The sequence below is a fragment of the Betta splendens genome, chromosome 5 (assembly GCF_900634795.4).
Source record: "Betta splendens chromosome 5, fBetSpl5.4, whole genome shotgun sequence".
NCBI classification, from domain to species: domain Eukaryota; kingdom Metazoa; phylum Chordata; class Actinopteri; order Anabantiformes; family Osphronemidae; genus Betta; species Betta splendens.
Window position 1 is genome coordinate 1336094 of NC_040885.2, and position 14525 is coordinate 1350618.

General features: G+C 44.4%; 1 protein-coding gene across 3 annotated transcripts in view; it reads right to left on the reverse strand.

Moving 5' to 3' along the window:
* cdh4 (cadherin 4, type 1, R-cadherin (retinal)) overlaps positions 1–11066 on the reverse strand; it is a 139386-nt gene extending 128320 nt beyond the window's left edge. Inside the window, exons 1-2 of one of the 3 annotated variants that reach the window (XM_029149741.3) lie at positions 10793–11066; positions 9603–9714 (exon numbers count right to left, since the gene is read on the reverse strand). In XM_029149741.3, coding sequence (XP_029005574.1) covers positions 9603–9714; positions 10793–10846 — 166 coding nt within the window. In that variant the 5' untranslated portion in view covers positions 10847–11066. The remainder of the gene's footprint in view (positions 1–9602; positions 9715–10792) is intronic. The other 2 variants (XM_029149739.3, XM_029149740.3) reach the window with 2 other exon arrangements.
* Between the last annotated feature and the right edge of the window lie 3459 nt (positions 11067–14525).

The following is a 14525-nucleotide window of genomic DNA, read 5'->3' on the forward strand; positions in this document are numbered from 1 at the left end:
GGAGTCTGAATCCTTTTCCTGTGGAGCTAAAGACACATCTGTGAGTAAACTGTTTACATTCTGTACAAACTAATCATCCCAGTGTGAAGTTGGTTTACTGTTCCGTCTACTCTAAGTCCATTTTTTACTGTTCAACGTAAATACTTCTGCAGCTTCGTGTGTGGATCATGCACACAACTATTCAAACTCCTTCTCGCATTGCATCCAACATGCTGCAGGGCCCGGAGGTGGAGGAAGGTCCTGTATTGTTGCCAACAACCACCCTAGCACCACAATAATGAGCTGTGCGGGCCCTGAACCCGACCCGAGCATGAAAAGCTATCACATAAAAATAACAGGCAGGACCAATGCTGTGGTCAAAGCGCCGCATGGCGTTTCAGTAGCCTGATATGATCTCACGAAAGTAAAACAGAAATGCATATCAAGCTGTGAATCACCACTTGAAAACAGGAAGCCCAGCAGATACTGTATCTACGGATGACTGATGTTTATTCATGACAGGTGAGTTATCTGCAGCAGGCCATGTGGCCCTGCAGGGCAGCGGACCTTACTCAACCTGGATGTTTAACTCACAGCTTCGCAATGATGCTTTCACAGAGGCGTTCCCATGTCCGCGGGTCAGAATGCAGATTAGGAGCGAGCCGTGGGCCGCCGAGCTCAAAGGCTACGCGCCGAACAACAGTCGATGGGCTACTCTGCTCTATGCAAATTCCATCAGCAGAACAATCTCTGTGCTTATAATCAAAACGGGCAGGACAACAAATGAGCAGCGAGCCGGAGGGGAGCGCTTTTTTTTTTTTTTTTCCACTTCGCCGTGGCAGCTCTGACGCGTCAACATTTGGATTAGCCTTGATGTGAGATCGGTTTACACGGCCATAAATCTGACGCCGCGTTTAAATCGGTGCCAGGACGGAGCAGGCATCTTTCACTTTGCCACAGCCCTGTGGTGGCTGTGATCATAACGACAGTAATGTGGCAGCATCCGTTTCTCTTTTACCCAGGTTTGTGCTGTTTATGGCAATAAGACTGCTTCTATTCCCACAGGCCACAGTTAGTCAGGCTGCCTCTTATTGTCTTACTGCTGGGTGCAACACTGTCACCATCACTGCCCCCCCCCCCTCCCTCCTCCTCTATGCCTCTCCTCTCTGTTGACTCTCTGGGCCATTATTTTTATCTGAAAACCTATACGAGGCTACAGAGAGAAACGAGACAAGAGGAAGACAACGAGAGGGGAGGAGAGGCACACGGAGAGACAGAGTGGGAGAGTAAAACTGTGATTCTTCTGAAGCTGTGATCGATGCTGCCAGTGTGTGTCTGCACCGCACACTGCCAGCGAAGACGAGGGCTCCACTGATTTTCTCCCATATCTTAAAAAAAAGTGGATTCTCAGCTACAGATTTTTCCTCTGTACCAGACTAAATAGAGACTTAAAAAAGCCAAACATCCACCTTAAGCACATTTTAAAATTCTTCATCCTTTTATAGCAACACAGCAAAAGACATATTTGTGTGTTTGCGTGTGTGCGTTTGACAAGTACATCTTTGGTATGTGGATTTCTGGGTGTTGCTAGCCGGTGGCTATAATCTTCTCATGGGTATTCAGCGTGTCTCTGTCTTCAGCACACAACAAAATGCGTCAAGAACAATTAAGCAGCAGAAAAGGCACAAACAGATTTACAAATGTATCTTTTTTTCCCACTGTGAGCAGGGATTGGAAACATACTTGTTCGTAGGTGTGTTACTACAGCGCAGGAGTCCCATTCGCGGGTGAAAGCTAATAGTATAATGGCACGTTTAACATTTGTGCAGATACCTACAGGGGCCTCGGCTACAATGAATTAACCTCTGCACCGAGTGTGTGTCAGTGCGTGTTCGCGACCTGCTCCTGTCTGAGTGCAGCTCTAAATATAAGTCACACAAAGGGAGTCGTGCTTCGTTTGGTGTCTCTTCGTACGGGAGCGAGCGAGAGCGTGAGCAGCTCCCTTCAGTTTGAAGGGAAACAGAGAGAGAGTGAGACAAAAGTTCAGATGACGCGTTCATGAAACGAAAGCAAAATAAGCAATGAAAGCATGAAAAGATTTCAGCGCCGACAACAGGAAACACACATTGATTAAGTTGCATTACAATTCTACTGAGGAATAGCTTGTGTTTATTCTGGTCAGCAAAGCATATTTGGAGATTTGTTGGCCTCCCACAGACAAATCTGCATCACAATAGGACGGAGCGTGGTTCTGTGTTGTGATTTCCAAATCAGCCATCTGAATCCTGGCCGGAATGAGTTCTTTCAAACAGCACGTCTGCGGCGGAAAGTACAATTGAATTCACTCTGCTGTAGCAACAACAGTGGCTTGTTTTTTTGTTTTTTTTTTTGTTTTTTTTTAGTGACAAGAAAAGGAGTCTTTGCTCGAGAGGAAACGGGTTCAGCTGAATGCCTAGAAACCTTGTTTATGACACGACAGTGAGAATAAGAGCAAAGTGTGGAAATGCATTCAAGCGCAGACAGAGACCAAACGGCTGATGTTCATGAACGTGCATGAAAAGAATTAAAAGCCAAGAACAAAGACTGCTGGTTTACAAACCAGACGAGATCAGCACCACCAGATGTGTTTCCCAGCATCCACCAGTCGCCAGCTATGAGCACACAGTCTGCTTCTCAGATACGCACAGACAGCAAATTGATACAATCAAATCCAAAAAAAAGCATCAGCGCCAAAGGAGATGCAATTTCCCCCTTTTTCCATGATGGAGTCAGGATTTGTGTTTCTATTTTCTTTTATGGCGCCATGCTTTCCCAAACCGTTTCTTTTATGGGCCTCGGAGCCTGGTGAAAAATGGCAGCGGCGCTGTATATCTTTCAACTCAAGGCTAATCTGCAGCACAGACACACACTCACACACACGCTCAACGTTTACTGTACGTCACTGTAGGCACCGCGGCTCAACTTGCTATTTAAAACCGTGAAACAAGCATCGAATTAACTCAGGTAGAGCTCAGCGTATGATCTGAGGCTTGTGACAGTTGGAACGCTGAGGCTGGTTTCTAATAGACAGAGTTATGCTTCAGTCCGTAAGCTGACACACTTGAATGTTGTCGTGTAACACGACGGCTTCTCCTTTCCTGTATGGATGGAGCCAACTTATAATCAGATGCACGAATAATTAAATTCCACACAGAAATGATGAGATTTAGTAAACAGTCGATATCCTGTAGTCAGTGGTAAATTAAGTTCTACAGTACAACCTCAGTGAAAGGGTTCCCGTTTGAGGAATTCCCACTCAGCTGCTTAGGCAAAATCAATGCTTTTGTTTAATTGAAGAAGTCATTAATTAATATCGAAACCCAGAAAGCCTCCCTTCCTGCGTGATTGAGACATTAACATCTTTTCCACTACAAACAGGTATGTTTCCCTCTCGACTGCTCTGCCTGTGCTGTATATCTGTGTCTGCCTTATCCCTCCGCTTTGCTTACTAATGAGCCATGAGATTGACAGCTGGATTACTGGGCTGGTTTGTAATCCTTTAATTTCTCCATTTAAGATAATCACCCTGTGCATGGAGCGCTGCCTAAAAGCACAGACACACACACACGCAAATACATGTCTTGCACAAGTGCATTATTTTAAGCAAAACCTGTGTGTTTGTGCATGAAACTAAATCAACAACAGACTATGATAAAACCCAGACCATACATGCGCCCTGATCAAATATAGATTCCAGGCTGAATTAATCCAAAGGACAAAAGCAGAGCACAAGCCTCTCTTTAGCAAGGGACCATTTTGATATTCGAGTTCGTAGAACAAAGGCATCTTGACAGTGCAGTCTTTTAATTAAGGCGATAGAATAGCAAAAGCCCCTCGGCTTTAGAAATGGCTGTACAGTACAATACAGAGCGGCCCTCTAGAGATGCATTTAGCAGCAGCTTAGAAGAATCTATGTGTTGAGTCAAGCCAAACGTAAATCATTCTGATGGGGCCGTGTTTTTCATCTATTCCAGTGCCGCCAACTGAGGATATGAGTGTTGGAGAACATGTAAGGTCAAGTGGCAGCGCAAGGTCAAAGCTCTTGGCCATAATTCATCAATAAAGCACGAAGCAATGTGTCACTCTCTGCCACTGCCTCTGGAATGAATGGGCAAAAGGACGAGGAGGTGTAGCTGAGCCACTGGGCCGTTACAGTGGGAGAGGTGGAGATTCTAAAAGCTCTGGGAGCAAAGTGAAACCTACACACTGGACATGATCGGGGAAAAAAGGCTGGTCACAGTTTGAAGAACGTTGCATACTGATGACAATGGAAATGGAATGGAAATGGAATGAAATGGAAAACTGAAAATAGCTCTTTAGCTCTTCCCACATTATTTCAGACAGGCACAGTTTGCAGATACCTTTAAAGTCAGTTATTTTCTAGTTATTGCAATAATCAGTTTTTATCCAGTTCTAATGACCCTGAAACATGCATTGTCACGATGGTACAGTACAAACAAGCATGCGACGCCGCTTCCATCCAGAGGGGTTCATTTGTATTCAGATGCACGTAAATCCTGCGAGTTTAGATGAAGGGGCAAAAAAACACTCTGTAATGAACTCGCGGATTCAGGTTTTCACTTACTAACCGGTGAAAAAGAGGCGTCCTGGTGGGAAAACTGTTCATTTCTGCACCCGCAACATAAAAGCCTATAAAGTCTTAATCAAGGCCACCGATCGTTAAAGTGCACCGCGATGCAAAGCACTAATGCATATTGATTGGGAAACGGGGGAGGTCAATTAAAAAAAGGTTTGATAAGAAATGCAAAAAGGATTCATAGAAATCGAGCAGGATGTGGTGGTTGTTTCCTCAAAACACTGCTAACTGTAAGAAAAAAAGAGTGTTGAGCTGCGCTGTATCACAGAGACACTTTAGGTTTGCCCTTGTCTCAGCTGCAAAGAATTAATAGCAAATCTTCAGCTTCTAGTCCAACAGCGCCGTTTCTTATCCGCTAATCCCTCGCCAAGGACTCTCTTTTTGGCTAACACCATCAGAAGGGCCTAGTTTCCCTTTTTTCCTTGTAATCACTCCATGATTTAACCCGCAGCCGCCAGCTCTTACAGATGCAATCTGAGATCTGATAATATCGCGGTTGCCTCTGTCTGAAGGTCAGAATTTAGGGCACAATTAGCTCACCTCCATCCTGTCGGGAAGCGCGGCGCTGCCGCGCGACCTCACTTGGCGTCTCTAGCGTTTGGGTTCGACCAGACACAATATAAAAACAGGAATCCGGTGAGTTTGGGTCAATGAGGCGACACCGTGACCCAGCGACCAACCGTTCAACCATACCCAGCAGGAGGAGATCAGCGCACTAATAACGGAAGTACTAACAAAACTCACATGGAAGCCCTGGCGAGGGGTAATATTTCTGTCAACAGCCGCTTTCACATCCATCAAAACCCCTTTTTTACTTACTACCTCCACAGAGTAAATGACTACAAAACAGGATGAAACGCATTATGCTGTGGCATGTACTATATCTTGGGTGGCTTGCTTGATGGATTTGGCTCAGCGTGTATGTCATGTTGTAGGGGAGTTTGAGGGATATAGGAGCATAGCTTGGTTTGGTAAGAAGGCAGGCGAGATAAAGAGAAATGATGTGGCTCATCTTCTGTACCTGTATTCTATCAGCTCGCCGCAGACTGCAGGTCCTGGCTGCAGAGATGAAAGACTCTCTGGAGGACAAGAGCGACGTTCGTGAGACGGAAGGAAAATAGCAACCCGCTTATCAAATGCCTGGAAATGTAATCCGCACCCTCCCCTCAGTTCTTGGGTCTGGACGCTCTTATGAAAGCTCTGTCAGTTTGGATAGTGGGGTAGAAGTCAGGCGTTGTCCACAGCCCCATAAACGCAGAGAGCGGCTTGTTCCAAAGCAGATGTGGACCAGCGCCAGATTTTTCCTGCTGCAGCTTAATTGGGGTTGTGCTACAAGTCTTTAAGTATGTGTAACTTTAAGAGATGAAATTAAACAATAGGAGATGCACATGATCCTCTCTAAATTAATCTTCTAGCTTAAGTGACACTGTGCTTCTTTTCCCCCAGCATGCACTGCAGCTGTTGTAAAGTAACAGCAACACAAAGATCCGATTTTAATTTAAACCCTACAATGAAAGAAAAGGAGACACACTGTTGTAGATTCATTCTTCATGCAAGTTCATCTGCCGTGACTCAAGAGACAATGGAGGGACTGGAATTGAAAACAAGCCCAAATTCCACAGGCCAGCATGGAGTCAAGGCAGCAAAAACACAGGATTTCTTAAAAATACATTACACGCTTTGTCCAGGTGGTGACATATTTCTTGTGATTCTGTCTGACAGAAAACAGTAAGTTAGCGTCATTATTTTTTTTCATGTCGTAAAAAAGTGGAAAACTAAATAAACGCTTCTCCAGAAACACCTTCTCCTTTTGCCGTCTAGTAAATCCATCAAAGTCATTTTCTTTCTTGTGAAATGCAGTCACATAAAGCAAAACACAGTTTCAGACAGGTGCCGCGCTCGCCGTCTTTCAGGACCAGCACGGGTCAGAAGGTGAAACTCATCACCGCCGCCTTTTCAAACATGCGTCCACAGACTTAAAGAGACATTATCCCGACTGAACTGTATTTCAAATCTATTCCTTTTGTGCAGCGGCGACTTTACCTTGTCCGTGTTCTTGGGTGTCTGCTTGAGCTTTTGGACTGAGGTGACGGTTTACACAGCGATGTGCAATCACTGGGACATTTCTTTTCACGGCTTATCCGCCCGCGGCCGTAATCGGCACGGGCCGTCTGCCGGCCCTGTTTGCCACAACCTCCCGGCTTCAATCCTGAACCAGCTCTTAGACAAAAATCTTCGTGGGATGATCTATTCAGCACAACTTAGAAATCTGTGAGTTAGTTAAACAAAAGACTTTTACGGTCTGCTGCAAAGCCATTACAGTCCTTTTAACCTGTAAAGTCAGCACAGAATGGCAGAGGAGACACCGAAGAAGGTATTACAATTCAAAAATGACCTTTTAAGTTTGACTGGTCACTTTACTTAAAGTAGAATAGGTTTTTCTACCAAGCCAGTGTTTGATTTACTAAAGGTTTTATTGGTTCAAACTGAAATAAATAGAATAGAAATAAACAGAATGGCTTGTGCCCCCATGTTAAGACATGCAAATGGTAAATTGTCTGCACTTTTCTACCTTATCGGTGCTCAAAGCACCTCATTCACACACACGGGGCAACTTGGGGTTCGGCGTCTTGCCCATGGACACTTTGGCACCACGGATGCTATGATGGCTGTGCGACCCGCTCGTGTGTGTGTGTGTGAGACGGTAACGCATTTAAATGCATGTGTGCCTTGTAACATGGTCAGCAGTAATGGATGCTGCGCTCAGCAGCAGGACTGTTGGGTCCTTCAGGTGCAGACAGTGGCGCGGAATGTTTGCATTGCAGATAGATTTGCTTTTAAGACTTTGAAATGACAAAACAAACAGTGTGTGCTCTTAAACTACCCCCACACCATCATATTGTGAAAGAGCAGAAGAGCACCCCCCCCCCCCACACACACACACACACTCTGCTCTACTATATCTCAGCATGAAAAGAGCTGCGGTCCACACATTGTTCAGTGACTGGAAACAGACGCCTGGTTCACACTGCACCTGCTGGGCCGCAGCTCTTTGGTCTTTCTGCCATTTCTCATTGTCCATCTCTCCTGGGAGACAACTGCCACAACACAGAGCAGTCCAGCAGCTCCCAGACCGGCTCTAGAGCATCCCCGACCCTTCCTTACATCACTGCCGACACCCTCATTTTTCTCGGAAAGTGACAGTTTCAGGTTATACATACGGTGGCATTTATACCAAAGGCTTCCTTCCACTACAGTATGTGTCCCAGCGTATAGAAAACATACCTTCAGGAAGGGCAGCTACTACACATTAATCATTACTTGAGGACTTGTGCTGTGCGGCCTACATCCTTTTAAATGGCCAGTTGGGAGGACAGCATGGCTCCCCTGATTGATTTTCATAAAGAGCAAACACAAGGATGGAGCAAATGAAAGGAAAAGGCCGGGAGCAAACATGGGAGCAGAGCTGGAGCTGATATAGCACATACGCTAAATCAAATTGATGCAGTTGAGCTTTGATGTAACCTTTATGTGCACACCAGGACATGTCACGTGTGCGCGCCGACACACACACACACGCACGCACACACGCACGCACGCACACACACACACACACACACACACACACAGAGGAGCGTAACATACGTTATCTGTCTAGACACGTCACCCTCTCTTGCTGTGTGGGTCAGTAACGATGCCTCAGCTCATTTCCAAACAGGCAGAAACCTTAAGCCTCAGGCCCCTTCAGGCAAATTGACCGGCCACACTGTCCTTGTCGGACCGCAAAACAACACAACAACAACCTCCGGAATAATTCAGCCGTTTTGCTCGAAGCCGGAAAATGCTCAAGCAGTTGTTACAATGAGAACAATATTTTCCTCTTGGTAAACAGCGTTTCACGTAACACCAGACAAATATCTGGCTATAAAAGCAAAGTGTCAGGGGAGAGCGAGGCATGTTGCACACTGTGGTTTCGCTGTTTTCCACAAGTGTGAGTAACAGAGTGGAGTTAAAGAGAAGAGAGAAGGAAATTGGTTAGAGAATGAGTACTGGGCCCAAATACCACAAACCAAAGGCATCAGTTTTTTCAGTGAGAAAATTTCTCACTGAAAAAAGTTCTCATCTTAAGGGAAGTTCTTCATGCAGGAGTTGAAAGCTTCACATACAGTGTCGTTTATGTTAAATTAGCCTTTGTTGTGAATGTCAAAGGTTTTGTTCATCTGACAATTATGCAAATTCAGGCACTGAAATATGGGTAAAAGCTATTTTTCCCATAATAGCAAACATTCACCAGCAAATAGAAGAGACACGCTGGAGATACTACAGCATAATTTCACATGGCAGAAGATGAAGCACACAGTAGATCCAGTACACTGCCTGCTCTGAAAAGAAATGGAGCGAGCGAAAACAGAATTGAACTCCTATGAAAAACACAAAGAATAAAAGAGCTGGAAAATGTATTACAATGAACGCTGGGAATAAAATAAAAGTTTCGGGCTTCCAGATGCAAACAGCGTGCAAAACAGGGAACAGGCTATTTAAACGAGTCTGCTCCGTCAGCCTGCTGCTCAGTCAGTCAAAAAGAGGAAATGTATTGTTTCTTTCCTGAAAACAGTGTAATTTGGGTGTTCATTCATCAATGAAACTCTATATCAAAGGATTGAGCAGAATACATTACACACCTGCTGTCACATCATGTTTAATCACATCGCAGGGGTTTGTTTTTTAACCCATGCTCCACCACAATTGGATTTGTCTGCTAAAATACGGACACCAGCTGCAGTTGAGCTGCTAATGTTGCACAACCCGCAGACAGAGCGAGCCTCTAACTTCTTTGAGAACAATGCAGAGTCACGCACTGGGCTATATATCCTCACCCACACACCCGCACCCACGCGCACACGCATGTGCTCAATCACAATGCGCGCTTCAGGGACACATCTGGGCAGAGGCAGCGCCACCAGTCAATAAGCAGAGGCACGCTTACCTTTGAGGATGCTCTGGCCGTGCAGTACGTCTCTCGAGACAATCACTGTGTAGAAGTTCTGGGAGAACCCTGGTCTACATGGAGGCTTGAGGGGCTGACCTGGCTTAGTCCCCTGAGGAATAAAACAAGACAGCCTGTTAAGAATTGGCAAATTGACTCGCGGCAACGGGGTCGGGAGCTGATCTCGCAGCCTTTTCAGACCGATATTGAACCTCGCAGTCGGTCTGGCCACAGTGAGTGATTTGTTTCACACTAAAGCATGTTGCACTTAAACTGCCAATGTGAGCAAATCCACATCTGGGACTTCAGCTCAGAACATGCACTTAAAACACTGTGCATGAGTCGCTGGAATAATAAGCAAAAAAGAACAAAACCATTTAATGATTAACACTGCTAATTATAATGTGCTCTTTATAAAATATGAGTGGTGACAAGATGATGACTAGTGTCACCATGACCTAAACGTCCAATATTTATTCTACTATGGTAAAAAAAAAGTGATACGCACAGTGTTTATGCATCTGTGTGTTAAAACCAGGACGAAAAGAAAAGGATTTAAATAAGCACAGTTGCGGACACAGTATCTGGTCTCTCTTCGTCCACAGAACATACTCGTAACGCTCTGTATGAACATCCTTCTCATATTTTATGTTTGGGTAGTGCAACATTTCCCGACAAAGCATAGCAAAAGGTCCCAATATGTGGGAAATAGTTAGGATTAAACGTCAAGCAGCCAACTTTTCTTGTGGGCACTTATCGTCTCGATCCACGCATAAACACTGATCCGAGTAACCAAGATCAGAACCCCCCCCCCCCCCCCCCCCCCCCAAAAAAAAGGAGATGACGGTGCGTAAACGAAGTTGCTCGCGGCCAAGAGAACGCGAGGCAGCTCCGGTAACCACTGTCCTCCGCACTGCAGCTGCTAATGCGGGATGCTCGTCGCCAGAGTTGCCGGGGACTTCCCCCCACCCTCACCCTCACCGCCGCCACCCCGACAAAAATATTCCCAACCTTAAACGCCGCCGTCTTAAACTCAATCACACGCAACGCTGCGGGGCAGAGTGAGCTCTCCGCGGCCACTTGCGCGGGGCTCGCGCGGCGCGCTGCAAAGCCCAAGTAAGCGCTACAGCAGTGCACCACTTCTGCCGTGCAGTTAACGGGAGAGAGACGCAGAAATTAACTCGTCTTACCGAGGATGAGCCCGCAAGTAAGGTGCACGCCAGAATGACGCAGCGCACGATCATCTTTGCAAATCTGCGTCTGGAGGGGGGGGGACGCCCGAGGAAAAATAAAACACCGTAGTAATTCCCTTAGCCCCGCTTCCTCTTCTCGGATGCTGAGTGAGCGACCGTCCCTACTTGTCTGGCGCAAAAGTGCCGCTGAGACAGAGATGCTGCGCTCCGTCCAGAGGAAGCCGGTGCCCATTGGATGACGGCGTCACTACGACCCCTCCTACCGCACGGCGGAGCAGGCATGGCAGTGCGCACAGTCTGCAGCTCCAAACGACTCTCCGCGATGATGCCCCGCGCACTGTTGGCATCCGCTGGAAGAAAATGCATTTTCCGGGCTATTTAGATTCATATTTTGACTTCAGATGGAGGGAAGGAGGGTCTGGCAGTGTGAGTGACAGCCAACCATCCGAGTCCTTTTTATGTGTCCATCAGCTAACCGGAGTCTATTTCACACCCCAGTTACCCCCTCTGCCCCTGATCCTTGGTGTAAGTATGGAAAGCGCTCGCTATTCATTTGCTTTTGGTTTGAGCTGCTATCAGAGAACAATGCCCATAAGAATTGGTGGTATGAAAGCATATATAATATAAATAGCTATACCTTTACAAGCAGAACCACTTTATTTAGTGCACCTGTAATGTCCAGGTGAATTTAAACAGAAGATCTGCTGTGAAGTCTCTAGATCATAACTTCTCATTTTTTAAATTGAAAATGTCAGAAAAGTGATATTTCCCATATGTTTATTATAGAGTTCAGAGCTGGTGCTGGGGTCATACTGGATATAGTAGAATACTCATAGTAAAATGATCACCTCAGACAACTTCAACTCAAAAATCTGAAATTACAATCTTGTAAAAGTAAAATTAATAGCAGACCTGTCATATTAGATTAAATTGGATTAGTGGCCGGCAAATGTATGATGTTTCATTACATTTTTTACATTATTACAGACTCACTTCACTATAAACAGGACACAATGTGGAAACAATTATCTCTCTAAGTATCTAAGTAGATTTTTAACTTATAGGAAAAACAAGTGTTTCACACATATCTTCTTTCTCAATACATAAACTGGGAAATCGTATGAACTGTGGCTTCAACTCATTTCGCAGTTTAATACTGTTGACATTTCCAAAGTCTCAGATTAGCGGCTCCATTTCCATATGCGAGAGGTCACGACAATCGCATCAAAAGGAGAAGCATAGCGTAGCAGTGCCAGTCAGCCCAGCCCTCCGTTTTCTCTGATCACGGCCTTCCACTCTGCTGCTTCAGTATTTCGAAAAACAGTCTCTGAACAGCTTTTTTTCTGGTCTTCCTTTAAACTGGATCTTCAAAACAAACTGCTTGAGGCTGATAATTAAGAAGTACTCCTAGTCTAGTGGACTACAGCTCAGTGGGTGTTTCTGTCCACAGGGTGGGATTTCTTTTTTTTTTAAGGTCGGAGATATCAGAAATACACTCCACTCATCTCCCTTCAGGGCATTGTGCTTCTTTTTGCTTTTATTGGTCGGTGTAAAAGGAACTGTATGACAAGGTTTTAAATCTCATGCTTGTACAATAGACTATGAGCCTAACACAAGTCATATTTGTACCAGCCACTGTCATTTCCTCACATGGAAGAAGCTTCTGACAGGAAGAAGCACAGAGAGGGAGTTCGGGAGAGTTCGAGTGCAAATGTGTCTTCAAGTAGATTACTTGTGAAAAACACTCCTGGCAGCAGAGATGCAATGTTTTACTACATGCTGTTTTAATTTTCACCAGCAAAATGCATGAGGTAACAAAAGGAGGTTGTTTCTTCATCTTTACGCCCGTATTGTCTCATGATTATGGATTTTGAACACGCAAACCTCCAATCCCCACTCCCCCCCCCCTTCCCCATTTGTTTCAGCACCACAAACCCAGTTATATTCAGAAAATTATTGTTTTACTCCAAAAAGTGGCCACTGATTCTCCGCTGAGTGAATTCCTGGTACCTCGAAGGTACCTCGCTAGTTTCGCAACACAAATTATTGCTCTCGAGTATCGAGCATTCGCCTAATAAAAATGCCATCTGGGTCCTTGATGGGAATTGGTTCAAGGCCATGCTGAATTATTCAATTATTCATACAGAATGGTTCCAGCTCTCTTTTTGTAAAGGAGGAAAACAGTTCTGGACACCTGTCTGCCGACTCTACAGGCGAACACTTTCTCCTTCTCGTTCGTCTTTTCATGAATTGCTTTTCTTTCTCCCGAACGGTAGTTCTTTTCTATTACTGGCAAGCACTACCCTGATGTATTTGGTCCACTGTCACTGCCTCTTTTTTAGCTTGTTTGCACACCTTGAGCTATATTTATTAGGATACAATGCTTTCGCTAATAAATTTAGTTGAATTAACTGCATATTTGCAACAAGATGGTCTTTTTTTGCACTGCATTTATTACAATGGCACAAAATGATCCTGCCTAATAAAGTAGGACCAACCAGTATTTACATACTAATTAACTAGGTCTGATACCAATGTATTAATTAGATCTAGCTCTTACTCATTCTTCAGAATTAAATAACATTTGTTCCACGTATCACATGCAAACTATTTATCTTAAATTCATGTGTGGATATAAAAAGCGGAATTGTGTTTAGATGGAAATTTCAAACATCTTGTATTAAAATCAATCAGCAGATACCATAGGCTGTATTGGTTGAACACTTAGTGTCATTGCAGAGAAGATATAATCAGAATTGAGGTGTTTCACAGCACTGCACCTTTGTGTTATAAAACACCTTGACGACTGAGGAATTTTTTAATTAGAAAAAGGAAGCAAAGGGTGCCTTTGCATCTTTTATAGCTTTCGTGAATCTTTACACCACTGTTGTAAATTTTCACACAAAAAGAAACGTTCCCTCTGTTTTGTACCTCCTTCACTAAATAAAAGTTGTATCATTCTGTCATCAAATGAATAGGTTCTGCACTGTATAAAGAACCATATACTGTATGTATATGGTTATCACAGTGTCTAACAGAACAAATGAGCAAAGGTTCCTTACAGTGAGTGCTTGTCTGACTACAAAGTGGGAAAATAGAAAACATGGTATATTAAACTAGATACAAATTTTTATCCCACCAAATCATTCATTAAAGGTAACTTCACTTGCAACACAGATGTTGCCCACACATACAAATGAAACTCCATAATAGCCACTGAAAGCTAAACCATGGCAGCAAACAGAATAAATCAGAAAACGTTCAAATAAAGCAAACTTATTAGCACCTGTGTCCACATGGGGACCACTGCAGGTGAGCTGATTTCTTGTGATTCTGATTCCACCAGGGAAAACCTGGAGTGGACAAATTCTTCACGGTGGTGGAGTTCCCACAAGCGCACACAAGTGCAGAGAGACCATTAAACATATCATTACCTACATAATAACGTACTGTACTTTAACATATTATTTGCTCCTCAGTCAGTATTCAGTCAGTAAGTGTGGATGGTCTTGAACTAGGTCAATGCCCAGTTAAGCAGTAATAAGAATTTATATTTGACTTGTCTGTCATACGGACTGTGTCATATTCAGTGTAAATCAACAAACTTCTAGAAGAAAAGTGACAACAACTGTCCAAAATTAAACAAACATTTCAACCTGACTAATAAGTAGTTACAGTCCACCAACATGCCAGATCATGGGCAACAGTGTTGGACCCAAAGAATGGCACA